The sequence below is a fragment of the Arvicanthis niloticus genome, chromosome 18, assembly GCF_011762505.2.
Source record: "Arvicanthis niloticus isolate mArvNil1 chromosome 18, mArvNil1.pat.X, whole genome shotgun sequence".
NCBI lineage: Eukaryota > Metazoa > Chordata > Mammalia > Rodentia > Muridae > Arvicanthis > Arvicanthis niloticus.
In genome coordinates, this window is record NC_047675.1 from 6,729,373 (window position 1) to 6,757,271 (window position 27,899).

At 45.2% G+C, this 27,899-nt stretch overlaps 1 protein-coding gene across 1 annotated transcript; it reads right to left on the reverse strand.

The window, feature by feature from the left end:
- Nucleotides 1–1,835: 1,835 nt before the first annotated feature.
- On the reverse strand, nt 1,836–22,282 carry Reeld1 (reeler domain containing 1). The gene is given in 9 exon segments (XM_034523058.1): nt 1,836–1,898; nt 1,900–2,132; nt 2,135–2,203; nt 3,128–3,183; nt 3,660–3,794; nt 12,015–12,093; nt 12,096–12,128; nt 13,825–14,029; nt 22,121–22,282. Coding segments are annotated over 9 exon segments (1,035 nt in total).
- Between the last annotated feature and the right edge of the window lie 5,617 nt (nt 22,283–27,899).

Consider the following 27,899-nt stretch of genomic DNA (forward strand, 5'->3'; position numbering starts at 1 on the left):
AATTGCAGCCACCGACTACCATGAAGATTAGAGTGACAGGACTGCCTCAAGTGGCAGGCGGTGAGTATGGGTCTGCAGAAAACACACTTTACATGGACGGGTCTTTTTAATGTGCATGTTTCTGTGTGTGTGAGCACACACACACACCACACACGTATGTATAACAGGGACCTGTGGCAGCCAGGTGTCATCCTCAGGAATGTCACTGAGAGACCTTGTCTCGCAAATGGTTTGGAGCATATCAATTGGACCTGGTAGGTTAGCCAGAAAATCCCAGTGATCCACCTCCCTGGTACTGGGATTACAAGAGAACACACCACATCAGCTGTGTCTTCATGGGTTCTGGGGATCACACTCAGGTTCCTCTGCTCATGGAGATGAGTGCTTTACCATCAAGCTCTCTTCATCAATCCCATAATAATAATAATAATAATAAATAATTATTTATTTATTATTTATGCCCTCACCTACACCTGCTTCACTGAGTCACCCCTCCAACTAGTTTTGGAACTCCAGCTTTGAAAAGAAAACTCCATTTTGGGTGGTTTAAGAGAGATTCAGGGAGGAGTGCGGCTCCTATTATTATATTATTATTATTATTATTATTATTATTATTATTATTATTATTATTATTATTTAGGAGCAGTAGTGGAAAGGAAATGACGTATTGCATGTGTGACCAAAGAATGGAGTACCTGTAGAGACAGTGTGTTCGCTGTAGGCTGCCACTGAGAACCAAGGCATGCCAGGTTAGTGCGTTGTTTACAGGTAGATAGCTAAGTGCTGCACACATTCATTCTGCCAATACTGGAAGGATACTTTTAGTGACCTACTGTTCTGGGAGGACGCTGACTGCCTAAGCTTATCTGTCTGTGAATGACTCTTCCTGTTGCTGGGACTGAACACCTAGCAAATAAAACTTATGGGCAGTGAGATTTATTTTGGTTCACAGTGTGGAGGGATTTCAGGCCACAAAACAGGGAGAGCAGCGCAGAAGCCATGGCAGTAGAAATGTGGCAGAGGTTACCCACAATCAAATCAACTGCTGAAAAAACAGAAGTCCCTCATCAGTGTAAAGGCTGGGAAGTCCGGTGCACCCGATGGAAAGGCTTGCCCGTTCCACTCTGGGGCTTGTGGGCTTGTACTGCGCAGGCACATTGCCTAAGCTGTGTTCCATCAAGCTCTCTAAAACTGCTTGTTCTGGATGTGCCCCACAGTGATTGACCCAGGATCCTGTGCTTGCAGACAGACAGACTGCCCTCACCTACACCTGCTTCACTGAGTCACCCCTCCAACTAGTTTTGGAACTCCAGCTTTGAAAAGAAAACTCCATTTTGGGTGGTTTAAGAGAGATTCAGGGAGGAGTGCGGCTCTTTCTTTCCTGCAAGAGCTAAAACTCAACACGACTTTTTTCAAAGGGTTAGCGGAGACGCGGCTCAGACACTACGGAGGACAGAATGTCTATTTCTGCAGGCTCCTTAAGGCAACAGAGGAAGCTTCACGGCCACAGGAGTCTAGCTAATGAGCAGGTTATACAATATTCATTGTGTCAAGTTTAACTCTTCAAACAGAACGTCTAATTGCAAGAAGGAAAAAAAGAAGCAAAATTACAGACATTAAGACAACAAAGCTGGGGAAGAATTCCCTCTGTTGATAAATCTGCCCTTTTGCTGTTTCCTGAGCTCACCACACACTGACAGCAGGCGCAGTGGGGCCTTGGCCTCATCAGGAATTCTCATTAGCTCCTTTTTGACTAAGATGCTCTGTGGAGCCACCAAGGGGCCCAGTCCAAGGGTCTCTTCAGAGGACAAGGTTCTTGTCCCCTACAGAGGGATTCAGTTGTCCCCTGTCCTCCTGACATATGCCACCTTCCCATTGTCACTCCTGGCAAGAGCATCTATCTGCAGCAGGTTCACTGAAGGACCCTTTTTGTCCACTGTGACAATACTGAGAATACAGATAGCAAAGTCCAGAAGCCAGGGCCACACCCAGGGTGACTGACAGGCAAATCAGGATTCCCAGCTGTGGAGTCCTGAGCTGCATCACCAAAGGGGCACTGACTCCCTCTGGCTTCACTTCGGGCCTTAGGTCGGTCTTGTTAAGGTATCCCATACCACCTCCTCCATGCTCTACTCTCTGTGCTGTATTTCAAATAAAGAGCTATCAGAGGCCCTTGAGGGGTCTGACTGGTTCCCAGATGTGCCTGAGGTACAGAAGTCAGGGCTTGGAGTGGCTGATGCTGCTCTATTCACAGTGAGACCAGACCTGCTGAGGCTTGGGAATATGAGCAGTGTACAGAGCAGGGCCCATCACAGACCTATTAGAGGTGGTCATCCTGTCCTGCAAAAGAAAAAATGATGTCAAAGGAGTGGATCTCCACCCATTTTGCAACTAGGTTTGCAACTGACTTGTATTCCACCAAGAATCCCAAGCAGCCATTGAAAACCTAGTCTTCTGCTTGCTTTAGAAGAATCAGATAAGATAGAAGAACTAAACAGATAAGTATGTATCTGTTACTGACAGGATTCGTAGCTAATGGAAACCCCACTAGAACATAAGGCTACTACCATGAACAAATTTGGGGTGATTTAAGAAGCTCCCAAATCCAAACAAAGGATTACATTGTTCTTGGTGAGAACATTGAAGATACCTGTTAATGGTAGGCCACAGCAGTGAGTATTTATTTATTCTTACTGTAGGTTCCAGTAACTTTAAGTGAGAATACTATACCATGTTTTATTTGGTGTATCTTCTGCAGTGTCAAAGGGAAAGTAAATCTTCGAGATGTATGTTTAATATTGCCCATTGATCTGACGACTGATACAACAGTGTTTTAAGGCTAGTTTTATAAAGATGGAGTAAAGAGGAAAGAGAAATTATTAGGCAAAGCTAAGTGGGAAAATAAATCATTAAAACCATCAATTTCCTACAATTTCCAATAACTCCAGAGACACTGCATAGACTGGAAAGGCTGGTATTGATTAGGACAAGGACACTGTGCATCATACACTACTTTCTCTCTGGCTTTGGCTGCTCATCCATTAGCTCCTTCCCAGCTGGACACTTCCCACTCTGGGGCTAAAATACCAAGTCTCACCTCCCCCCACCCACACTCTTAATTGCTAACCCTTATTTGAGGACAGGCAGGTTTCCAAAGAATCAAAACTCAAACCATTCTGAGTCCTAAGGCAGGGGAGGGAATTAAAAAGGTGAAACAAATTAAAAAGGTGAAAAAGAATCTGAAACAAAAAGCTATCTTTTCTATTGCTTCTGTATGTTTTGATGAAACCAGATTTCCCTGGAATAAACCCTGAGTTTGGACACACATGCCAGGAAGGAGAATTGGGGGAAAGGTGTGAGAAAGCAAAGAACTCATGAGTACTGCCATTTGTTTAGTACTTAATACAAAGGTATTCATTGGCACTTTACATTAAAAGTATATTTCAGATACTAAAAGTGTAGTATATTTATTACACACATCTCAGGGTTCAGCTTCTCTGGGTTATTATCATACCCAGCTCTTCTAGCCAGCAGCTCTGTTTCTATGAAGATACATCACACACCTGGTGATAAATTGGCCACCATCTTCTTTTTTCTGTCAGACTCTCAAACAGCTAAGTGGTTAGCCCAACTCAGTGGACCACCCCATCAACTATTACCCATGGTGGGTGCTCGGGATGGAAACAACACTGTCTAGAGTGCCTTTTCTGAGAATCACAAGTGTCTCCAACTTATAGACATCCAGGGACGGTTGTAGGCTTGGGTTGATCTCTCCACTGAGTTGCTGGCCGTTGCTGCTTACAGTATGTGTGAAGGTGACTAAAAAAGACTCTGTATCCTACAATAACTTTGTCACTCTAATGCTGGAAAAAGCAGTGTCTAGGATGTTCACATCTGTTGTGGAAATTACTTTAATCCCTGCCCAGGGTTTCTACCCCACCTTTGGTTATTGAATTCCCAGATAAAAATACACACAACCTTTATATTTGCAATAAGCCCTAAATAGCACAATAGCTGGGCAGCTGCCTCTCTCCTCGCTGTTAGAATGTACTTTCCTATCGATAACCCCGTATTATTACTTACTATTTACTATGTTCCATCTGTACTGCTCTTAACTCCAATAGGCCAGCCCGCAGAGTCATGTTTTTATGGCTCACTTAACCCACGGCAGCTTCTCCCTCCTCCTCCTGCCTTCTTCTTCCTTCATGATTCTCTTCCAATTCCAAGCCTGTGAAACCTAAACCTTACCTATGTCTCTTCTGCCCAGGAATGAGCTGTTGGCATTTTTATTTACCAGTCCGAAATAACTTGGAGCAGGGTCACAGGGACTGCATGCAGGCTCCAGGTCTTGGGAGCCCACACTTAGTATTATAATAGACAGTAAAAGACAAAACCTCAACACTCATCTATAGCTCATGGAAGGAAAAAAGCAAAGACTTCTTAGAATTTCTGTATTACAGATAAACAGGCGCTGAGAATCAAACAGAGACCTGATGATACCTCAAAAAGATAGGGCGGGCATTTCATCCGGTATTGGTTGATGCAATCAATGATAACGTTAAGAGTCTAATATGCTTTCAAGATGATCATAAGTGAGGGTCACTAAGAAGTGTCAACATTCAAACAATCAACACAGTAAATTAAGTCCCTGACAAGACTCCAAAGTACCTATTTCTTAAATCATTTTAAAGAGGAACCTCTTGCCTTTTTACACTTGTGCATTCTTAATAACCACTGTGCAGGGGACATTAAGAACCCCTGTGCCATTGCTTATCATAACCCTCACTGTCAGATCCTGGGAATCTGACTGAGCAGTAAGGTAATAAAGAACAGACACATCGGCACATGGGCAGAAAAGCTGAGGTCAGGTGGGCTGTGCTCCCTCTGATGGCACCAACTTCAGAACTTATATTATGCACAGCACAGGTGAGAACTTCGTAAAGCCTCTGTAAGCACCAGGGAGAAGGAAGCTGTGATGCTGGGTTTGCACACATTGCATAAGCATTTGTACTTGCACAACACTATCAAGAGTCACACTCCCACAGAGGAAGGGTTTTCATCCCTCAGAGCCTCAGCCGGGGAAGGCTTTGCCATTCCCATGGATCTGAGGCACTATGGGTCCTCAACATGGCTGTCCCTGTAAAACCCATTTTGATTCCAGGAAGAAAACCACAAAGTCCACTTGAGCAAGCATCCTATGGCAACTCCCCCTTAGCAACAGCCAGTCAGGCTACAGCAGCAGGGTCAAGGTAATGGAAATAACCTAAGACATTCTGCAGAGAATAGATAACCTATCCATCCTACTTGTCAGGTGGTTCCCCCCCACCCCCATGTTTTGTTCCTGCAGATTACACCAGAAATGCAGTTTTTTAAAATATTAATTTGCTGACCTGTATAGAAATTCCAAGTTTGCTGTAACCACAATACACAATAGCTACCCTGCACCTCTAAACTGTCACTTTTGACGCATTGTGATGGTGAGAGTCCCAGCTTGTAATAAAGACCCTGTGTGTTTGCCTTGGAATTGGCTCCTCAGTGGTCTTGGGGTCCCTATGACTTGGGCATAACATGCCCATGTCTAACAATATACATTCCCATGGATCTGAGGCACTATGTGTCCTTGACATGGCTGGCTGTGCCCATGTCTAACAATACATATTGACCTAAGACTTCCTCAGATCCCCACAATTCCCTATATATATATAGTGGGAAATACTAAAAACCAGCCCCATCCCAGTCTATTTCTGGCTACTCTCTGGCCCCAGTGGTCTCGATGTCTCCATGGCTAGCCCATGCAGCGACCGCCTATCTTGTGATTTTCTGACCAGAAGTTCTGAATTCTCACCACCTGGCTGCTAAGTTCCCACGGCTGGTCACTGCCAAGCCAGCCCCAGACTTCCAAATTCCCACAGCCTTTTGGGGTGCACTTCTTGTAAGCCCATGCTTTGCCACCGTACCTTTCCCTCTGGAACCCAGTTGAGTCATTGCACGAATGAAACCACCACACAATCTTAGCTCAGAATCAACAGGTAACTCAATTGCTGGGAGCAACAACTAACATCCTAATTTATAAGTTAAATCCTCCGGAAGTGGATCCAAACAAATCCACCACCTGAAACAAGCTCTCTGGTGCCTACATTTTCACCTCCATCCTCCCATCCTCCCATCCTCCAGCCCACTCTCCTCTTCTGCTGTCCCTCTGTCCGACCCGGAAGTCCTGCCTACTTGCCCAGTGATTGGTTTCTTTATTCACTAGAAGGGTCTCATGAAGTCCCGAGTATGTAATTCATTCCTCATCCTGAAGACCTCCAAACTCGGGAGACCCTTACTCGAGGCCACCCACAAACTCCAAGACACCGGGCCTGGATGCAATCAGCAGAGGTTTATTAGGGAAGAGAGCTGGCAGCCAGCGGTCAAACTGCACACTCGCTCAGGAGTAGAGTTTTGGCAAAGCCAGTCAGTCTGAGGAGGGTTTTTAAAGGGGTAAACCACAAACCAGGGGAGTGAGAAGGGGGGTGAGGGTCGTCAAGGATACAAAACATAAAAATAGTGGAACATTTCAGAGGAACCCACCCCAAATGATTTAGAGTCATGTGAAAATCACTCTGCATACTCATTCTTCTCAAGAATGTAGTTTCACCATGTCACTGTGCCCTACCCTGTCATTACCAACTATTTCAGGTTAAATATTTCTCACTTGCTCTGGCCATAGCCCCACCTAGATGACTTGCATCTTTCTCTGTGGTCAGGAATGTGTCTTCTTGCTTTGGGCCTTCCCCACCCTGAGGCCTGAGGTATGTTAATCCAGCAAGTGTCCTCTGATTCAGGGATAATGCCCTCCATCCAGAATGTGTCCTGGGGCAGTGAAGGCCTGAAATCTTACATTCAGTTCCGCCTTCTGGAACCTGCATTCTCTTGCTCAGGTCTAGGGTAAAGAAAAAGCCTGTATATATTTCATAAAATGGTCTTTATAATTTTTCACTCTACAATCCCAGGCAGCCCCTCTTGGGGAAGCTGAATTAGCATCAAAATACAGACAGCACCAGGGCTATCCACAACATATATATTTTTTCATCTCTGCCAAAACCTGCTTCTAAAATTAGAAGTAGAACCCTGAAAATCAGAATTTTTAAAAAGCCCTAGAACTTTCTGCTATAATATTAACACCAAGTTTTCCCGGCGAGAGTAATGACTTCAGCATCTCCCTTGAGATCATTGCCCTTCTACCATCTGATTCCCACCGGCATCTAGTTCATGTTGTTGGGCAAATGGAAAGTTACTGGACACCCTTTCAAATGTGAGGGCCCACAGCACAGGACTAGGGAGTGGGTGGGCAAGAACACACTGCAGAGCACACTAGTGTCTGGACTCAAGTTCCACCCAGTCATTCCTGACTCTGGGCAAGTGTCCTTGATAATTAGCTTCTTTTCTTCGATTTATTTTATCTATCTATCTATCTATCTATCTATCTATCTATCTATCTATCTATTTTTGGTTTTTCGAGACAGGGTTTCTCTGTGTAGCCCTGGCTGTCCTGGAACTCACTCTGTAGACCAGGCTGGCCTCGAACTCAGAAATCCGCCTGCCTCTGCCTCCCAAGTGCTGGGATTAAAGGCGTGTGCCACCACTGCTCGGCTTCTTCACTTTATGTAAAAAGACATCTTTTACTTAAGTATGTGTGTAAGGGTGATACATACATGACTGTGTAATGCATACATGAGTTCAGGTGCCTGCTGAGGCCCGAGGCATCGGGTCCCCAGAAACAGAGTTACAAGTGGTTGTGAGTGCAGACAAACTCTAGTCCTCTGCAAGAGCATCCAAACTCAACTGCTCAGCCATCTCCCCAGCCCTGATAATTGATAGGTTTTTCTCCACTGAAGAAACAAGCCAATTCAGCTGAGTTAAAAGTAAAAAAAGGCAGGTTTACTTGGAAATGGGCTCCCAGGTGAGTTCCTTAGTCTCAAGGGATGAGACCAGAAAAAGTCGAAGGTAGACGATAGCATGGAAGCTTTTTATAGACTGTAGGTGAAGGGAAATTATGTGTGTGCACCATACTGGGCATGTGCAGAGGGGTTGGAGAGCTGGGGTGAGGTGTGGGGGAGGTGGGGCCTGGATTGCTGGTGACTTTGGGTGAGGGGGGTCGGGACAGCTGTCAGGAATGTGGGACTGGGCTTTCTGAGTGGGCAGGGTTGGAGAGAGGAAGAATGGAATTTACAGGACCAAGTGGGGAAGGTGGGCAAGCTGGGAACAGTAATAGTAGATTCTGAGGAGCAGAGTCAGATGAGAGATGTTGAAGCAGGAGGGAAGCACAGCCCTTGGCATGGAGGCAGCAGGCTCTGCTGGTCAACTGCAGTGGCTGACAGGCAGCGCTCACACAGGCGGTGTTGGTAGACATTTCTTGGGCCATTGCCTGACATACTTTTCTCCCAGTGTTTTCTTCTCTCAGAAACTTGAGGAAAGCAGCAGCCTAGCCCAGACACATAGTAAATGGACAGTCTGGAATCCCTGCCTGACCCCTTGCCTGCTTAATGCTCCCCACAGGCCCACTGCATGCTAGGATTATTGTGGTGTCTAGAGATGCAGAAATGAAGAGACCTAGAATTGTCTCTAAACACCGTCTAGGAAGAGAAATTTTTGTACGGCCAACTTTAAAAGTTAGAGAAGATAAACAATGCTCAGGAACAATTACCCTAGCTGCTGCGGTAGTGCGAACATGCCCACCCCTCCACTCTTCTGTTGACACCTAACTCCAGTGCAATGCAGTAAGAGGCGGAGCCAGGACGGGGTGAGTGGGCCACCAGGGATATGCACCCTTAAAAGAGGCATCTGAGGAAATGAGATATTCCTTCTTCCATGAGAGGAAGTATAGAAGACACCACCTGGCCCTCAGCAGACAAGGAAGTGATCTGAACTTGATCTTGGACTTCCCACCCTCCAGAAGTCTGTGAAACACGGGTGTATTGTTTATAAACTACTCACAACAAGACATTGTGCGGCAAAAGCCTTGGAATGGACGCCAGCACTTGGCTGCTGAGAAGCACAGGAAGGTTTTGCCCAGGAGCTATTGGAGATGCCCCTTGGAAGCCATGTAGGTCCTTTAAGGAACAGTCTAGTTAGACGGTTGTCAGAGGGAAGGCATGACACATAACGTTGATCATACCTAAGGAGGAGGGACAGGCCCCTCAAGTGTCCTGGGGGGGGGGGGTGGTGTCCATTGGCAGGTATGTTTCAGAAACTCATCTACTCTTTCTAAGTTTGAACAAGAAGTTATAAATGTTAACAAGTAACATCTTATTAAAGGGTTTGTTTTATTAGCACACCCATTAGCACACGCATGCACACATTAACACACGGTCCTTATCCCTGGGAATAACTAGAGGAGAGCAATGGGCAGCACCATGTCACCCTGTGGGCTACCCAGGCAGGCATTTGACACTTCGAGGCAATACCCATCTCCCAGTATGTCAGGCAGGCGTCCAAGGGGGTGGGATTTCCACACATAAGTATGGTGTTTCTTTTAAAGTCTCATTCTCAAGATGTCTATAATAAGGCAGACCTAGTTATGCTTGGAGTTGGAATGTAACATTTGCCTGACTTGTCCAATAAGCTATACCACGTTAAAGATGGGCCAGGTGTGCGGGACTTGCTCTCAGCCAGCTGTCCGAGCCTGTGGTCTGTGCTCTGCTTTTAGGAGCGTCTTTGTGGGGAAAGCTTAGGAGCTGTGCCGATGAGCAGCAGAAGAAAAGGGGTTTCAGGGTGAGAACAGGAAAGGAGTGTTGGCCACTCTATTGACTGCATCTGTGGCTGGGTCTGTTAGCCTGAGCAAACCCCAACACATAGCACCTTGGAGGGCTGTGTGCTGGCACACACCTTTAATCCTAGCACCCTGGAGACAGAGGCAGGAGGACCTCTGTGAGTCCAGGGCCATGCTAGTTTACATAGTTAGTTCTAGGCCAGCCATGGCTACACAATAAGAGCCTGTCTTAAAAAACAAAACAGACAAACCAAAAACCTCTAACAGATTGTAACTCCCAAGGGGACACAGGGAAGGCATGACTGCAAGAGACTAAGGCCAGGCTGGCAGTTAGGAAACAGAATAGGGAGTCAGGCCAGGTTATAAAACCTCAGAGCCAGTCCCCAGTGGTCTACTTACTCAGTAAGGCCACACGTCCTAAAGATTCCACAACCTCAAACACCACCACCAACTGGGGGCCACATGTTCAAACCACTTGAGCCTGTGGAGAACATTGTTCATTCAAACCTCCACTGAGGTGGTTCTGAGTGTATTTGCTCAGAGATGTTTCATAAAGATAAATCGTGGGAAGGTTCTGCATCACGAGAGCTTTTAGTTAGGAGGTTGGGATTGTTCGTTTTAGGCTGCTTTGTTTCTTTGTTTCAAAAGATCACGGGCAATGAAACTTAAAGTCCTGTGCGGGTCAGCCAAAAAAAAAAAAAAGTAGGTTCCTAGTGAGACATTCTCCTATTCCTCATTCTCCCCAGTCTAGGCTTCGAAGAGCCTTCTGAAGCCGAGTTCAGTCTCCAGCACTGGCTGATCTGCCGTGGAGCCAAGAGCATCAGAAGTCCAAGATCATCTTTAGTTACATAGAGATGTTGAAGCCAGCCTATCTGAACTATATACTGCATGGGTTTTTATAACAGGAGAAAAATCGGGTGAAGAGAGAAGGAGGAGAAGGAGAATGTAGAGAGAATATTTTGGGTAGTGTATGGATGTATCACCTGTCAATTAAAAAGTCCATGGCCTATGGTTTATGCTGATGTTTGCTTTGTTGCTATGTATATTATATTCTATGTATCTTATAATGCTGGATTCTGTGCCTGAAGGTCTAGGCCTATGAGGGAATTCCCACTCTTACAAGCTTTTGTTGTGCACACCTTGTTCCTTGATTTAAAACTATTGGAAAAAAAAAAAAAAGGCTACAACCAATTACTGGAGCATTTAGAAGTAGGTGGGTTTTGAGTTACCAGGTTGGGAGTGGAGAAGGAGGAGAAGAGAGAAGAGACCAGGAAGAGAAGGAGGAAGTAGGAGAGGAGAGGAAGAAGCCACCACGAAGGCAGATGGCCCATGAGCATGTAACCAGGAGAAACAGCAAGGAGAGGTAGCCAGGCCAGCAGTTGGAAGAGTAGATTAGGGGTCACCCCCAGTAATCGTCAAAGCCAAATAAAATAATCTGAGTCTTATTTATTTGTAAGCTGTTTGAGGATAAACTTAAATTGGCTTTACTACAGGCTTAGGCAGGAAATAGATGGACATGCAGGAGGAGAGAGGGTTCTGGGATAGAGCCTTGCACAGAAAGGAAAGATGTAGGAGATAGATGCATGGTACCTGAGCACAGGTAACCAGCCTGTGGCAGAATGTAGGGTAAAATAAATGGATTGTTTTAAGTTATTATTCTAGTCAGAGAAGAGCCTAGCTAAATTGCCAAGGTATTTGTGAATATATTGTGAGTCTGAGTCATTTCGTGGAGCATGGGGTTTCAGGCATAACTTCTACAGGAGAAGCAGGAGAAAGAGGATGGGGAGAAAGGGAGGAAGTGGAGGAGGAGGGGAAGCTCGTTATTTGCAGTACCCCTCGCCTCACAGATCCATGGGAACACTGAAACGTGCTACCTGCAAGCACAGAGTTCTCCCAAGAAAGTGTGTGCTGTCTCCCAGGCTGTAACAAAGGTCTAACTGCCCTCACCCTGGGGGCCCAGCTCCATTGAGTACATTGAGTTAATAAAACTAGTTTGCTGCAACAAACGTTGAAAGTACAAGTGGTCCCCCTCACAACCCCCATCATGTCCCTGGAGGCCGCTGCAGCTGCTCAGGGCAGGTGCATTTTGCTTGTTTCCTGGAGAAAGGAACCTGCATTAGCAAGCTACAAGTGGAAATGGAGCACTTTAAAATGATGCTGGCAGCCAGCGTCATGTGAGCAACCAGCAAGCAGTACCTGGGCCAGTTCCTTCGGCAGCATCTGGCCCCTGGCAAGGTATTAGCACTGGTGACCCAGGCACCGTGACCCAGGCTGCATATGGCAGAGGATGACAGAGGGGCCTCCACTGTGTGTCTGTTGAGACACTACAGACAATTCATTCTGGTCCAGTACACAAAATATGACTTGGTGATTGGTAGACCACAGGGGAAAAAAAAAAAACCAAAAAAAAAAAAACAACCAAAAAACAAAAAAAACAAAAAACCAGGGACTCATAGACTGAGTTTCTAGTAAGCAATACCCTGGACTACCCCAGTACCAGGAGAGAACATATTAGATGCTGAATAACAGGAGTCTCAGTACACAGAACTGGAGGGATTGCTTCATTTCCCTTTGGATGACTTCACTGCTTTAATGTAGGAACGTTTGATAGCTCTTAGGAGTGTGTACAGCTATGTTACTCCTCCTCAGTAAACACAGGTACCTAGGGACGATCACATGCACAGGATTACTCCCAAACAAAAACCAAATCCACACCAAAGAATTCTTCATTTTGACAAAAGAGCCTCTTCTTAGATTGTTTAGATTCAATTGAAAGGTTTTCATCCTCAGTTCTTCAACTTGTTACCAGTCCCTCGCTGCACCCTGTCAGCTACATAGTTAAAGCATTCACAAGCAAGGTGTGCTCGGTTACACCCGTGAATCCAGAGCTCAGAAGAACCAACACCCAGCACTCACAGAACGGAAAGAGAAGACTCCTTCCACTTCATGACTCCAACATGACCCAGTCTCCACACATGGCATGTGTCCTCACCTTCGCACGTGCACACACACACACACACACACACACACGCACACACATGCACACGCACCCCCCACATGCACACCGTAATAAAATCATATCTCATTTTGAGTAATGGTAATACTTATGCAGAACTGTGTAAGTACTCTATATAGTACTTACATACAGTCTAAGTAGCAGGTTGCTACCGTGAGGAGTTAAGTCACCATGCACATACGCTGCACATTCACACTGATAAAGCCCCATGAAGTACATGCTGACGTTGTTATGCCCAGTTTGTTTTTTTTTAATGTGTGTATACTTGTGTGTATGCAGTCACATGTGTACAGGTGCACATGTGTGAATATGTGTGCTTGTGTGTACATGTGTGTAGGTGAGAGGTAAGAGGATGTCATTCACAAGGCACTGTCCACCTTGCTGCTTACACAGAGCCACCCATTCAGATAGGGTGTCTGGTCTGTGAGGCCTAGGATCTGCTTGTCTTTGCCTCCCCAGTGCTGAGATTACATGGGGGCTACCATGCCAGTTTTTAAATGTGGGCCCTGGGAATTAAACTCAGGTCTTCTTTCTAACACAGTAGGTACTTTATAGGCTGAGCTATCTCCCCAGCCCTCTTTTAAGATAGTGCACAGCTGTTGTGTTGCACTGGCTAGCCCGGGCTCAGCGATCCTTCTGCCTTAGCCTCTCAGGAGGTGGGACTCTAGGTGAATGCCATTCTACCCACCTCATATCTCCCACTTTTAGAGAGCATGGCCCTGAGACTGCGGGTAGGGAAGTTTCTGTCTGTCCATGTGCCTCCTTCACTCTGGTTTCCCTTCTCTCTTTTACACTTTTTCAGGGCTCAGGTTCAATTTTTTAGCACCAGAAGGAAGGGAGGACCACATTCCAGGACTGTGGGGCATGCACAGGGAGGCTGCGCACACAGTCCTGTTCTAGCGCCACTCTGCCTGGGCTCTCTAGTACAGAAGCCGCAGGGACCCACTGTTCTAAAGTGGCCATGGGGAAAAGAGACGTCTGTAAGAGGAGAAAGGGACCCCACACTCCAAATTAAGTGTGCCCAGTTACTGAGGGGCACACTGTGCTCTCTTACAGGAATCTAGTGTCCCCACAGACTGGGCAGGGGCTTTCTATATGAACAGAAGTATCCTCTTCGGGGTGTTGACAGAGTGAGTGGCAGCATCTGCCTCTTCAAAACAAGTCATCAGTTTAGAATGGAGTGAAGACAAACTGGTGACCAGCCACTGTGCATGCCTGCAGCAGAGAGCCTGTAGTGCCACGACTGCTTTGGACAGACACTGCAATAGAAATCAACCATCAAGTGTCATGGTCCACTCAGTCCCACTGCTATTTTCAAAGCTAAAAGTGTAAGGCCACCCCTTCGTTTTGGCGTGAGTAGTCCATTAGTGGGGAAAACCAAACTCCTATTTCAGGCCAAAATAATCTCCATTTGGATAAAATGGTGCATAGAGGGATGGAGACGTGACTTGCTGGTTAAGGACAATTGCCACTGTTGGGCAGGAGTTCCACTGCCAACACTTATGCCAGGTGGCATAAAATAGCCCTCAAGTCCAGCTCCAGTGACCTGTTGACCTCTCTGGACTCCATAGTCACAGATACAGACACATACACACACACACACACACACACACACACACACCTGCATACACACTTGCATACACAGGGCATATAGTCACAGATACACACACATACAGACACACACACACCTGCATACACAGGGTGTATAGATACAGAGATACACACACAACTGCACACACCTGGTGTATAGTCACAGACACACACATACACACACACACCTGTATAACACATGGTGTATAGTTATAGACAGACACACACACACACCTGCACACACATGGCATATAGTCACAGACACACACACACACACCTGTACACATACGGGATATAGTCACAGACCTACATACAAACACCTGCACACACATGGGATATAGTCACACATAGACACACAACACACACACACACCCCTGCACACACATGGCATGTAGCTACAGACAGACAGATACACACACATACCTGTACACAGATGGTGTATAGTCACACACACACACACATATAATATATATACACAGATTTTTAAAAGATATGTTAAAATGCAATAAAAATCTATTAACACTGTTTTTTTCTTTTAAAAAATATTGAAATCTAGAATGTCCCTTTAAGCAAAACTAATTTGCCATAACAGCGGGGGAAATAAAGCAGGTTTTTCCCTCCCAGGACTATTTGGTTTTCATTTATTTATTTTTATCACGTTATTGTAATGAACCAACATAGCTCTTTAAGAAAGCACTCAAACGCTTTCCTACTACCAAATTCTATGCTTCTCAGAGAAACTCTGTATGACAAGATCTGCCATTCTAAAGCCTGAGAGCTTAGCTTGGGGTTTTAGTTTTTATCAATTACATTTTATGGACTTATCCACCACACACACACACAAAAAAAAAAAAAATGAAAAAAGCTATGCCAGTGTTCAACTAAAAAACCAAGGGGAATAAAGTTTGTTATATTAAAAAAAAACCAAGTGTAGGTGAAATCTAAGGACAAATTGTGGGCTCTGAAAAGTTATTTGGAACCTGTAAGGTGGGTGATGGATACAGAGTAGCTGAGGCTATGTCTGTGATGGATACAGAGTAGCTGAGGCTATGTCTGTGATGGATACAGAGTAGCTGAGGCTATGTCTGTGATGGATACAGAGTAGCTGAGGATATGTCTGTGATGGATACAGAGTAGCTGAGGTTATGTCTCAGAGGTAGAGTCTTTTATGTGATGTATAGAGACAGAGTGATTATAGTTATTATATTAATGTAAGTATAAATATACAAAGTTGACCTCCTCAAAATGATGAAATGACACAAACAGAAACTATAACAAGCTCAGTCATTGTTTAAAAAGTGTTCACGGGCCGACAGGATGGCTTAGCAAATAAGAGTGTTTGCTGCTAAACCCGATGCCCCATGTTTGCCCCCAGAACCCAAATGGTGGAAGGAAAAAATTTACTCCTGCAAGTTGTCCTCTGACCCACATACTCAAGGATGCACGAGCTCACACACGTGTGCGCACATACACACATTTACATACAAGGTGCTATTTTATTTATTAGCAAATAATAAAACGTGTGATTTTCTTTTAAACTAAGATTGATACAACTATGGAAAAACTACAAGACTTGTTCGCAAGTGCTAGACCTGTAAACCTTTTAACTCTCTGGATGCAACAATGCCTGCCATACTAAAATGAAATTCTCTCTGATGCATCCTATAACATCAATAGAACCCCCTGAAAACATAGAACTGAAGTAAGCCAGAAGCAAAAGCATGTTATGTGAGTTCACATATGAGAGCTCCCTGGCCTAATCAAATTGAAAGAGGCAAAAGAAAAGACCTAAGGTTATCAGGAGCTGTTTTGCTTTCTAGTTGGTAGGTTGTTTGTTTGGTTGGTTAGTTAGTTAGTTAGTTAGTTTATGCTGGAGATTGAATTCAAGGCCTCCTGAATGCTAGGCATATTTTATTTTTAACTGTTTGTAGTGTATCCATCTACAGTTGAATCCTGATATGTTGGGACACATAGAGAAAGAGATAGTATATTTAAATAAGCCTTAAATCTCTTACTGAAGATGAATGACTTATTTTAGTGATACATGACCAAGCACATATTTTACACATGATACATGAAGATTGTTCATGTAGTTTTCTGTGATAAGATATATTTGTGTCTTACAGTATTGGCCAATAATCTTTTGTAATAATCTCAGTTGTAGTCTCTTTCCTAATAATGACTACTGTCAGTACAGACATCCTGGGGTTTTCTGAGATGTGACAACCATGGGCCTCAGTTCCTGTCCTTCAGATGATGAAGTGAGGGCTTCAGACATGCAGGCCTGAATCCTCGGCTCCCTTTGCCTCTGTAGTAATTTTAGTGCTGTTCCCAAGATCAGGGTCAAAAGTACAAGCCTGGCTTTGGGACGTGTTTCATTTCTAAACACTACAAACATGTCCTGTTTCTGTTAATGTTAATGTGGTGCACTTGGACTTGTTGATGTGTATGTGCACATGTGTGCATACAGGTACATGGATGGCAGCCAAAGGGTCTTTCCTAGTTGCTCCCCACCTTTCTTTTTAAGACCTGTGTCTGCCTCTTGCCCAAAGCTCCCAGACTGTCTAGAATGGCCAGCACACCTTAGGGATTGGCCCATGCTTCCTAGTTCTGTTACAGTTTCCTCTGAGGTTGAAACACTCCATCCTGCAGGAAGCTCCTTAAATAGGAAGGTAAACAACTCAAAATAGTTTAGGAAGTCCCTGAAACTGACCAGATTCACTGCCGGAGTAAGCAATAAACTTTAGAGTTCCTCTCAGAGGAGGAGGAAGCTAAGTTGTAAAGTTGATTGTCAGGAGAAAAAGATAGAAAGAAGACTTGAGACCAGACCAGCTGCTGGGAGAGGTTTAGACCAATCTGGACAAGACTGACTCTCTCTCTCTCTCTCTCTCTCTCTCTCTCTCTCTCTCTCTCTCTCTCTCTCCCTCCCTCCCTCTCCCTCCCTCCCCCTCTCCCTCTCCCTCTTCTTTTCTCTCTCTCTCTCCCTCCCTCTCCCTCCCTCCCCCTCCCCCTCTCCCTCTCCCTCTTCTTTTCTCTCTCTCTCTCCCTCTCCCTCCCTCTCCCTCCCTCCCCCTCCCCCTCTTCCTCTCCCTCTTCTTTTCTCTCTCTCTCTCCCTCTCTCTCCCTCCCTCTCCCTCCCTCCACCTCCCCCTCTCCCTCTCCCTCTTCTTCTCCCCCTTTCTCTCTCTCTCCCTCTACCCCCCCTCTTGCCTATTGAGCTGAGCTGCCTGCAGCTGTGGAGTGTGCTATGGCTCCCAGGGCTGTGAGCTGTCACCCATGCTGGGGTGGCCTTGGTGATGCAGCTGTCTGTGAGTCATATCTCCTGTCTGTAGTGGGATCTCTCTCTGAGGTGATCAGAGGTGTGTGTTGAGTCTCCACAGTGAAAGTTTTGTCACACAACTGTCCTACCACGACTAGTTCTACATTTATAGGGGTTCTAGAATACGGAGTACAATCTTAGGCATTTAAAAATACATTTTTTTCTCTCTCAATAGTCCCATGCTCAGACAGTATTAAATTTTGGCTATTATTTGTAATTGAAGGCAATACCTTCTTCTTAAAAAAATTCTAAAACACTTTAGTGATGCTAGCTATGACAGTAGCAGATGAAGAAAGTGGGCTTTTCCTCCCCCTTGTGACACAGATATAGAGCAGATTAAAAGTGGATAAAGGCAGGTTTGTTAGGAGGCAGCTCTCGGGTGGGTTCACCAATCTCACAGGTGGAGGTCGGTGAAGTCACACATCCAGGCTAAAGCAAGGGGCTTTATGGGTCTTGGGCACAGGGTGATGATGCGTGAGCTACCAGTTGGGATTGTGCCCATATAAGTAAAAAAGCTGAGTGCTAGGGTGGGCACACATGGGTGAGTTGCAGGAAATTTAGAGCCGGGAAAGATGTCATGTTAGCCTGGAGTTTCTCTGTACAGATGAGGTTGGGAGAAGGAGGGCAGATGGGGTTTTCCAGCTTGTGCAGGGGATAAGCAGGAGTTCCAGCCTAACATAGCAATCCAGATGACCCACACAGTGTGTCCTGTACTATGCACACACTCTCCTCCAGGGTTAGGGTTATGGAGAATGCAGAAGGGGGGAGGAGCATGATCTCCCAAACTCTCCTGAAGAGTCTTTCAGACAATGACTTACCCTGTTTGCCTTATTCTCCACAAGGTTCTATTAGTCAAAACCTCTATTCCCCAAGGGTTGTGGCTACAGCTTCCTAGGAATTATCAGATACATAATGCCTAGCGAGATGAAGGAGAAGCCTCAGGGGAGGCACCAAAGCATTGGCCATGTTATTTTCACAAGAGCAACCGGAGAATGTCTCCAGAGCCCTTGTTGGTAGCCGAGTGGTATTCTTTCAAGAAAGAGATCAAACAGCTGCCTAAAAGAGGAGAGGAGATGGCACTCCTAGGCCTAGCACACCTCCCCACTCTAGACCTAGAGGGCGTGCTTTACCATCTGCTTCCATACACTCACCTAGACACACACTATTCTTGGACGGGGTGGAGCAGCTCCCCAGCAGAGTTACATAGACACACCCTAGAGAGTCTGTCTTTTCTTCCCCGGTCTTTCCCCTAACAGGAAGTACGGCTGTTACCATTAATCCTTAATGCCAATAGGAACCGTTCTTCCATGTCTAAACCCAACCTAAATCCCATGACTTTTCTCTGAAAGCACATTCAGACTCTGAGCCTCTAACTGCAGCTGTGCTCAAGGTTGGGAGAACTAGGAAGAGCTAGGACTGGTCTTACATATGCCTGGTGTTGTCACCTGAGTTGGCAGAGGGCAGACATCTCTCCATCCTGGTTTGTGCACCAAAAGCTTAGTGCTAAAACAGTTTCACATAGAGTCCTCTTTCCACATGTATTATACTAAAATAAAATTCACAAACTTTAGGAATCACCTGAGCTGAGTGTAGTGGCTCATGCCTGTAATCCCAGCATTCAGGAGGCTGTAGTAAGAAAGATGTCTAGTTAAAGGCTAGCCTGAGCTACCTGGCAAAACTAACTATCTCAAAACAAGATGAGTTTTTAAATCAGGCTTTTAATCCCAGCACTCAGAAGGCAGAGGCAGGGCTATCTCTGATTTTGAGGTTAGCCTGCTCTACAGAGTGAGTTCCAGGACAGTCAAGGATATGTAGAGAGACTGTCTCAAACAACAACAAACAAAACACACACACACACAAAAAAAAACCCAGAATCACCTTAGGTAACAGCAGAGAGCCTGTGGCTTAGTAGTTCTCAAAATGGAGTCCCTAGGGTCAGCGCACACACCATCGTCATCCTTGTAGTGATGGCTGATGAAGGGAACAGATGCAGGGTGCTGGTGGGTGGCATGGCCTTGGTCGGCTTTGGTGTCTTGATGACTGCAGGGTTGCCACTGGGGGGATCCCAGATGGTGAAAGTGGGACGGGTGGAGACTTCTCCAGAGGTGGTGGTTGTCTTACCACTAGGCACACAGACTCCACTTCAGAAAACTGCAGAAAGTGTCTTACTGAACCAGAGCACTGGATGAGAGACCACACTGGGTGAACTCCCGTTGCCAGGGTAAATGAGACTGTAAACACTCAGGGAATTTCACCTTCCCTAGGATTGCAGCATCCCCACCCCTCCACTCCATCACCACCACCCCAAATGAAACCAAATGAATTAAATCCGGGACCTCTGAGTTTCTGTCCTGCTAGGACAGAAGAAATCTCAATCCTTCCTAAGACATGAGAAAATGTAAGAGTCTAGAAAATTTGGGGAACTGTTGTTCACCATGCTTTCTAAGCTCGGTGGTCACCAGAAACAAAGGCTTTTGTACGAGATGGTGTCTGAAGTTGGTAGCCCATGCATGGCTCACTCCGGTGACACTTCATCTCACTGGTCACTCAGGAGACATTTCTTTTGGAGATAAGAAGATTGCTTCTAGACACAGCCTATGATGCCTGACATGGCGCCTGTCATTTCCACACTTGTGACAGGAGAGGACCAACAAATGAACAATAACAACAGTGGAGCATAGAAAGCCACTCCACAACAATGCTGAGAAGAACCAACATGGAGCCACGTGTACAAAAATATCCCTATATGTCTTGTAAAAACTAAAACCAATGCCATATATCTTAGGGTATCTACATACTGAATATGTTAGAAATAATATTTCATATGTAGCTGGTGCAAAACATTATTAGCAAGATATTTTGTGCTTTTTACATAGTAGCCTTTGGTATTTGGTATCTAAATCTTTTTATAAAGATTTTTGTGTGTATGAGTGTTTTGCCTTCATATATAGTGTGCTGTACATTCATGAAGTTCCCATGGAGCCAGAAGAGGATGTCAGAATTTCTAGAGTTAGAGATTGCTGTGAGCTGCCGCGTGGGTCCTGGGAACCGAACCCCAGCCCTCTGCAAAAACGGAAAATGCTTTTAACCACGGAGCCATCTCTCCAGCTCCTCAGTGTAGATCTTTTACTTGTAACACATCTCAGTTCAGACTAGCAGAATGTCATGTGCTCAGTAACCACACTTGGTAGGCAAGCACCAGTGTGTGCCAGGGCAAGTGGGTGAACAGAGGTAATGCTGTCTGGTCAGGTCTGACAACAGCAAGCTTCCATACATAAGATGTGTAAGATGAGGTAATGTGTCCTGAAGACTAAACAGCACACATAGCAGTACGTGTGTGCACTGCTTACACAGGAGCAGGTACTTCAGCAAAGTGGCTAATAAGTCACCTCATTGAAGTGGGTGGTGGTGGCGCACGCCTTTAATCCCAGCACTCAGAGGCAGAGGCAGACAGATCTCTGAGTTCAAGGCCAGTCTGGTCTGCAGAGTGAGATCCAGGACAGCCAGGGTTACACAGAGAGACTCTGTCACGAAAAACAACACAAAGTTACCTTGCTAAAGCAAGGGTTGAGAGTTGCCATGTTGTCCCATTTTACAGGTGACGCCTGATTCCCAGTCCTCTCTCATCCTGCTTAAGTCCACAGAGCTTTCAAGCTATGAGGAGTTTCCTCAGGGCAGCTCTGCTTCCATTGCATCCTCATCTACAGAATGGAAAGACACCAAGATGTCACTGCGGTGTAAAACAATACAAAGTTAGCACGTGGTGTAGGGAAGGACACACAGGAAGGGCTCATGTGAGCTCACAGTGGTCCCCCGAAGTCCTCAGGAGCTGGTAGAGTGTGACAGGGAGAGAGAGCAGGCAAAGAATCAGGAGCAAAAGAGACGTGAGCAGGACTCAGTCCCCGCTCCCTGTGGACACCCAGCTGTGCGTCCTACAAAGTAAAAAAGCATGTCTTTCTTTCATGAATCTGTTGGAGGGCATTTCATACTAGCAGTTTGGCTGCACTTGATATATTAACAGGATAAAATCCATTACACTGTCATCCCTCGGTCCTGACCAGAACAGTTATATTAATGCCACACACAGGAAAGTCTTGTGGTGAGTTCTGTGGTTATAAATCAGCCGGTTTGTATTCTTTGGCAAATCACTTACCTTCTCTGGGTTGCCCCGGGTATAAAATAAAATGTCTGAATTGAATCATCTCTTACATTTCTTCCAGTGAGAGAACTATACATGTGCTTGATGCTTTGTCTAGAGACACAACATAGAAAACTGAGCTGCTCTTAGGACATGTTTACACGGACTCAGGTCTGCTCCATAATCACCGCCACCTTCCTGAGCTCTCCTGCATGGGGAGCATCTCCACACAGCACGGTGCCCTGGAGCTCACAGCTGTAGGCCTGCTTCAGGACCTATTCTTCACGGTTCCAGGAGGCACACCTGCCATTGCTCATCTGAACACTTCTTCTCTTCGTTCTGCCACGGTGAGCTTCCGTCAGAGCTGACCAGTGTGAGCTTCCGTCGGAGCTGACCAGTGTGAGCTTCCGTCGGAGCTGACCAGTGTGAGCTTCCGTCGGAGCTGACCAGTGTTTTTACGCACATTGCTGGCTCAAGCACCTTTGTCATAGCAAACATTTTAATGTCTTGATAAATGAAAATAAAAGTAAAGAGAAATTTCTGCAGATTCTGATGTGCTCAGATTGTCTCTAAGAGAGAATTTTTATGGCTCTCTCCAAGCTCAACTCTAATTTTGCCTTTTTTTTTTCTAGACAAAATTCTTATAGTTTCTACTATTTAAAACAAGAATCATTTAGGGCTAGTCTGTTCCCTTATCATCTCCTCTACTCCCCCATTCAATGATGCAGACAAACAGTGTTTTTACTAACATGGAGGGGTCTTCTCTTTCTTTTTCCCCCTCCTTCTCTTCTTCCCTCCTTCCCTCCCTCCTACACGCTCTTCTTTTTTTGTTGGTATGCTGAAGACCTACCCCAGGCCTGGTGAGACCTAGACAAGCACTCTACCAATGAGCAACATCCCCAGCCCACACTCACATTGCAATGGTTACTAACTAAAGCAACACGCACGTACAGAACTGTACACAAAACCATCAACAGGCTTTCTCTAGAAGGGGCCATTTTGCTTGAGGCAAGGTCAAGAACTCTGGCCAGGTACGATGGCATACGCACTATCTGAGCACTCTCAGGAGGCTGAGACAGGATGTTGGACAGGTTGAAGCCAAACCAGAGTGAATCCAGGTTCAGTGTGGGCTACATAGTGAAATCCCCCGCCCCCTGTCTCTCATACACACACACACACACACACACACACACACACACACACACACACACACAGCTCTGAAGTTAGGCCACAAGTGCCAGCTGTGTGACCTTGGGTGGGTTGATACCAAAGAGCCCCATTTTCCCCTCTTTGAAATAGGCAAGAATTAGTTCCCATGACGATGTAGTAAGGACTGGACACTTTAGCAGTGATTAGAAGCTGTTGTCAGAAGAAAGATTAAAACCCAGGCTGCCAGTGTCTGAGACAGCTAGAACAACTAGATAAGAGGCGAGAGAAGTTGCTTCTAATCTTGGAGTCTGGATAGTTAGGCAGGATGAACAGAGTAGCAGAAGCGAGCTGGAAAGAGGTTGTAATGGTGGGGTCAGCCATGGCTGCAAGCATTCAGAGATGAAGTGGCATTCCCCAGACCCCTCAACCGAGTTGCTGATAGAGGAGATGGAAGGAAAAAATAAGAATCCACAAAATTTGGAAACTGTTTGTCAAGGAGGCAAAGGAGGGAAGTCAAAATACCCGACATTTAGAAAGCTTGGAAAAACAGTACATTCAATGCGGTATCTGAAAGGGAGCCGCTGGCGGCAGTCAATGAATGGCGGAAATGTGGTCTGAGCAATTCATTCTCCGGCTACCCTTTACTTAACGCCACCAAGTGCAGGTCACGTGCTGGGGCTATAAAGATGAATAGCAGGCACTTTCCTTGTCTCTCGGGCTGGTAACTAAGACTAGTGTAGCAGCAGAAAATTACAAACAATGAAATAAATGACCACAGAGACGCGACCACATGCTGGGACAGAAGCATACAAAGAGAGGGTCCTGGAGTGCGGAAAGAATTTCTTGTCCTCTTTGAAAACCTGCTCAGTGGCACTGTTGAGGAACTCTGGCGAACCGCTCCATCTAAGGTTGTTATGTATCATCACTGTGTGCACTTGCCTCGGGCGGCACCTGGCCTACCACGGCCCTCAACTGCCTCGGACCAGCTTTAGACCGGCTGTCTTTTCTGTAGAGCTGGCTCTCAGACCATGGTGAGTAGGAATCGTCTTACAACTGCTTGGCTTCAGTGCTGCAGCGCCCGGATGCTGTGGCTCAGCAGAGGGCTGGGAAGCCGGCTCGATGGGTAAGAACTCAGGCTACCCAAGGATGAGGACTGCAGTTTGGATTCCCAGCACCGCTGTAAAAGCCAGGAATTGCAGCACACACCTGTGACCCCAGGCCTGTAGAGCATGGAGATGGGGAAGGGGGTCACTGGGAGTAAGAGGAGGAGCGACAGGAAGGAGACACCTGGCGTCCTTCCTCGGATTCCATGCAGGCATGAACATGTGCACGAGTGCACGTGTATCTCATACAACAGCAGCATCATCAGCAGCAGCAGCAGCAACAAGAACAATTTAACTGGAGATACGAGCTAACCAGGACGCATGCATCTCTGTTCAGAAGTCCGTGCTTTTCAGGGACGAGCACAGCCAGGACTTTACTGTACTTCTCACCACTGCCCTCTAAAATGTTCTGACTGGGAAACTGAGGAAGAGAAAGGTTAACTGTCTGAAGTCAGGACTAATCAGAAGTTGAGGTCCAGGCTCCTGCAGAACAATTCCCAGCCATCCTCCAGCCTCTATATGGTTCAAATGGTCACTTGTGTGATCAAGAAAATAGACTGTGTTGATTCTTGAGGGCCTATTAAAGACAGCCGTTCAGTTTCCTGCTTCTCTAACTGTGGCAAAGGTCTGGTTGAAACCTAGAACTTTCTCTCACTGCAGACCTGACATTCTAAGCCTGCTGTTACCTGACTGTATATTTTAACATATAACTTATACATAACATATAACATTAATACATGCCCCTACTTCCTGAGTCGTCTTTAGGTTATTGGACATTGCATGTATTTTCCTTTCCTTCCCCCAAGGCTAATTTTCTCAGAGAATGATTTTAAATGATGAGAATATTTTTCGTTGTCTCTTTGTTAAGAATCAATGTAGCATTTATGTCCAAGTATCTAAATATCATCCACTATTTTCATTCCTTCCATCCTGCAATTTATTCCCCAGAACAACAGTAGTCACAGCATCTAAGCAGTGGGGCTTAGGGCTGGGGATGTGGCCAGGGTGGGTGCTTGGCACACATGAGGCCCTGGATCCAATCTTCTCCCGTAAAGGAAGAAAGAAGAAAAGGAAAAAAATAGAAGAGCGACAGCTAAGCTTCCTCCCTGTCTGGAGTGGGAACAAACACATGGGTTCACCTCCTATCTTAATGGTGGGAAATGCCAAACTCCAGAATGTCAAAGTCCATGCTAGGCTTGTGTGTTTGCTTCCTTTAAAATATTTCCAACACAGGCCACATCTGACTGAAAACCAGGTAGGCTGCCTGAAGACCTTCTACTCTCTGTTCCCCCAGACCCAATCCCCCAGTCTCCACCCTAGTACTACAACAGAACACCAGCTGTACCTTCCCTCACTCCTGCCCATTTGTCCTGTGGATCCCACAAACCATCTCCTCCCAGGTATATTCCATATACCTGAAAATGGAATAGAAGCAATAAAGGAAACAACTGAGACCATTGTGGAAATGAAAACCGTAGGCGTTCACACAGGAACTGCAAGGCAAGCTTCACCAGCAGAGTACCAGAGATGGGAGAGAGAATCTCAGGCATTGAAGATATGATTTTTAAAAATGGATGGATACACGAGTCAAAGAAAATGTTAAATCTAAAAACTCCTGACACAAACATCTCCTCTACTTGTTACTTTGTCCCAGAGCCCAACACCAACAGGTGCCCCTGCTAACCAAAATGGCTGCTCCTCCAAAGGTAACAAGTGGCCTGAAGGCCAGCTCATACCCCTCTCTCTGCTCCTGAGATCCAATCCCCAGTTTTATTCCCACTGGAACTAGCTGGAAAGCTGCTGTGGTCTTCCTGTCCTCTGTGACCCCATCCCCAGTGAATCACAAAGATCTCTTCCAACCTTCCTTCCCCCAACTCATCCTAGTTACCCAACCTCCAACACCAGCAGGCATTCATTGAGAACACAGCAGCAACACACGGCCATCAAACTCTCAGAAAATCCAGAGAGGAAAAGAAACCAAGCAACAAAACACCTACCTAGCAAAGACAAGAAGTGAGCACCTAGACCGTAACCATCCCAAACCCAGATGCCAAGACACCAGTTTAAAAACACAATCAACAACAGCCAGGGCAGTATGTCACCACTCAAACCCAGCAATCCTACTACAATCTAGCAGAAGCACAAGGAAACAACAACTATACGAAGATAGAGGTTCTTAAAGAGGAAATGAATAAATCTCTTAAAGAAATCCAGGAAAACACAAACAGTAGGAGGAAATAAACGAGTCCCCTTTTTAAAAGCCAAGAGAAAACGAACAGTTAAAGGAAACTAATACAACTGTCTATACCTGAGAATGGAATAGAAGCAATAATGGAAACAACTGAGACCATTGTGGAAATGAAAAACGTAGGCGTTCACACAGGGGGCTGGAGAGATGGCTCAGTGGTTAAGAGCACTGACTGCTCTTCCAGAGGTCCTGAGTTCAATTCCCAGCAACCACATGGTGGTTCACAACCATCTGTAATAAAATCTGATGCCCTCTTCTGGTGTGTGTCTGAAGACAGCTACAGTGTACATTACATATGAGTTCACACAGGAACTGCAAGGCAAGCTTCACCAACAGAATACAATACAACAATGGGAGAGAGAATCTCAGGCATTGAAGATATGATTTTTAAAAATGGATGGATACATGAGCCAAAGAAAATGTTAAATCTAAAAACTCCGGACACAAAACATCTGGGAAATCTAGGACTCTGTGAAAAGACCATACCTAAGAATAGGGAAAAAAAAAAAAAAAAAGAATATTTTCCAAGCTCAAAGGCTCAGAAAATATTATCAACAAAATCAAAGAAGAAAATTTTCCTAACTTGAAGAAGAAGATGCCTATAAATGAACAAGAAGCTTGCAGAACACCAAACAGACTGGACAAGAAAAGAAAGTCTCCTTATCAATATAATAAACAAAACACTAAACACACAAAACAAACAAACAAGAATATTAAAAAGACCAAGTAACATGTAAAGGCAAACTATTACAACTATACCTGACTTCTCAATGGAGACTCTAAAAGCCAGAAAGGCCTTGACAGATATGCTGCAGACTCTAAGAGACCACAGTTGTCAGCTCAGATTACCATACCCAACTAAACTTTCAAAACCCCACTTTCACCAATGGACAGGTCATCCAGACAATTCAAAACAGAAATACTGGAGCTAAAAGACTTTATAAACCAAATGACCCTAACAGATATTTATAGAACATTTCACCTATACCTTAGGGAACTTTTTCTAAAATCAAACACATACTAGAACATAAAACAAGTCTTAAAAGACGCAAGAAAATTGAAATAACTCCCTGAATTCTATCAGGCCACCACAGACTAAAGCTGGGTAGTGACAACAAAAGAAACAACAGAAAGCTTACAAACTCATGGGACCTGAGCAGCTCTCTACCGAATGACAAACGAGTCAAGCCAGAAATGAAAAAAGAAATTAAAGACTCTCTAGAAATCAATGAAAACGAATACAAGCAGACTCAAACGTATGGCTCACAATAAAAGTGCTAAGAGAAAAGTTTAGTACCTACGTTAAAAAATGGAGAGATCTTACACTAGCAATTTTAATAGCACGCCAGAAAGCTTAGAAGAAAAAGAAATAATCACACCCACGAGGAGTAGACTGCAAGAAATAGTCAAACTAAGGAATGAAATCAATAAAATAGAAACAAAGAGAATAAAAAGAATCAATGAAATAGCCTTGGTTTTTTGAGAAAATCAACAAGATAAACACACCCTTATGCAAACTGACTAAAAGGCAGAGAGTGCATATCCAAATTAACAAAACCAGAAATGAAATGGGGGATATCAC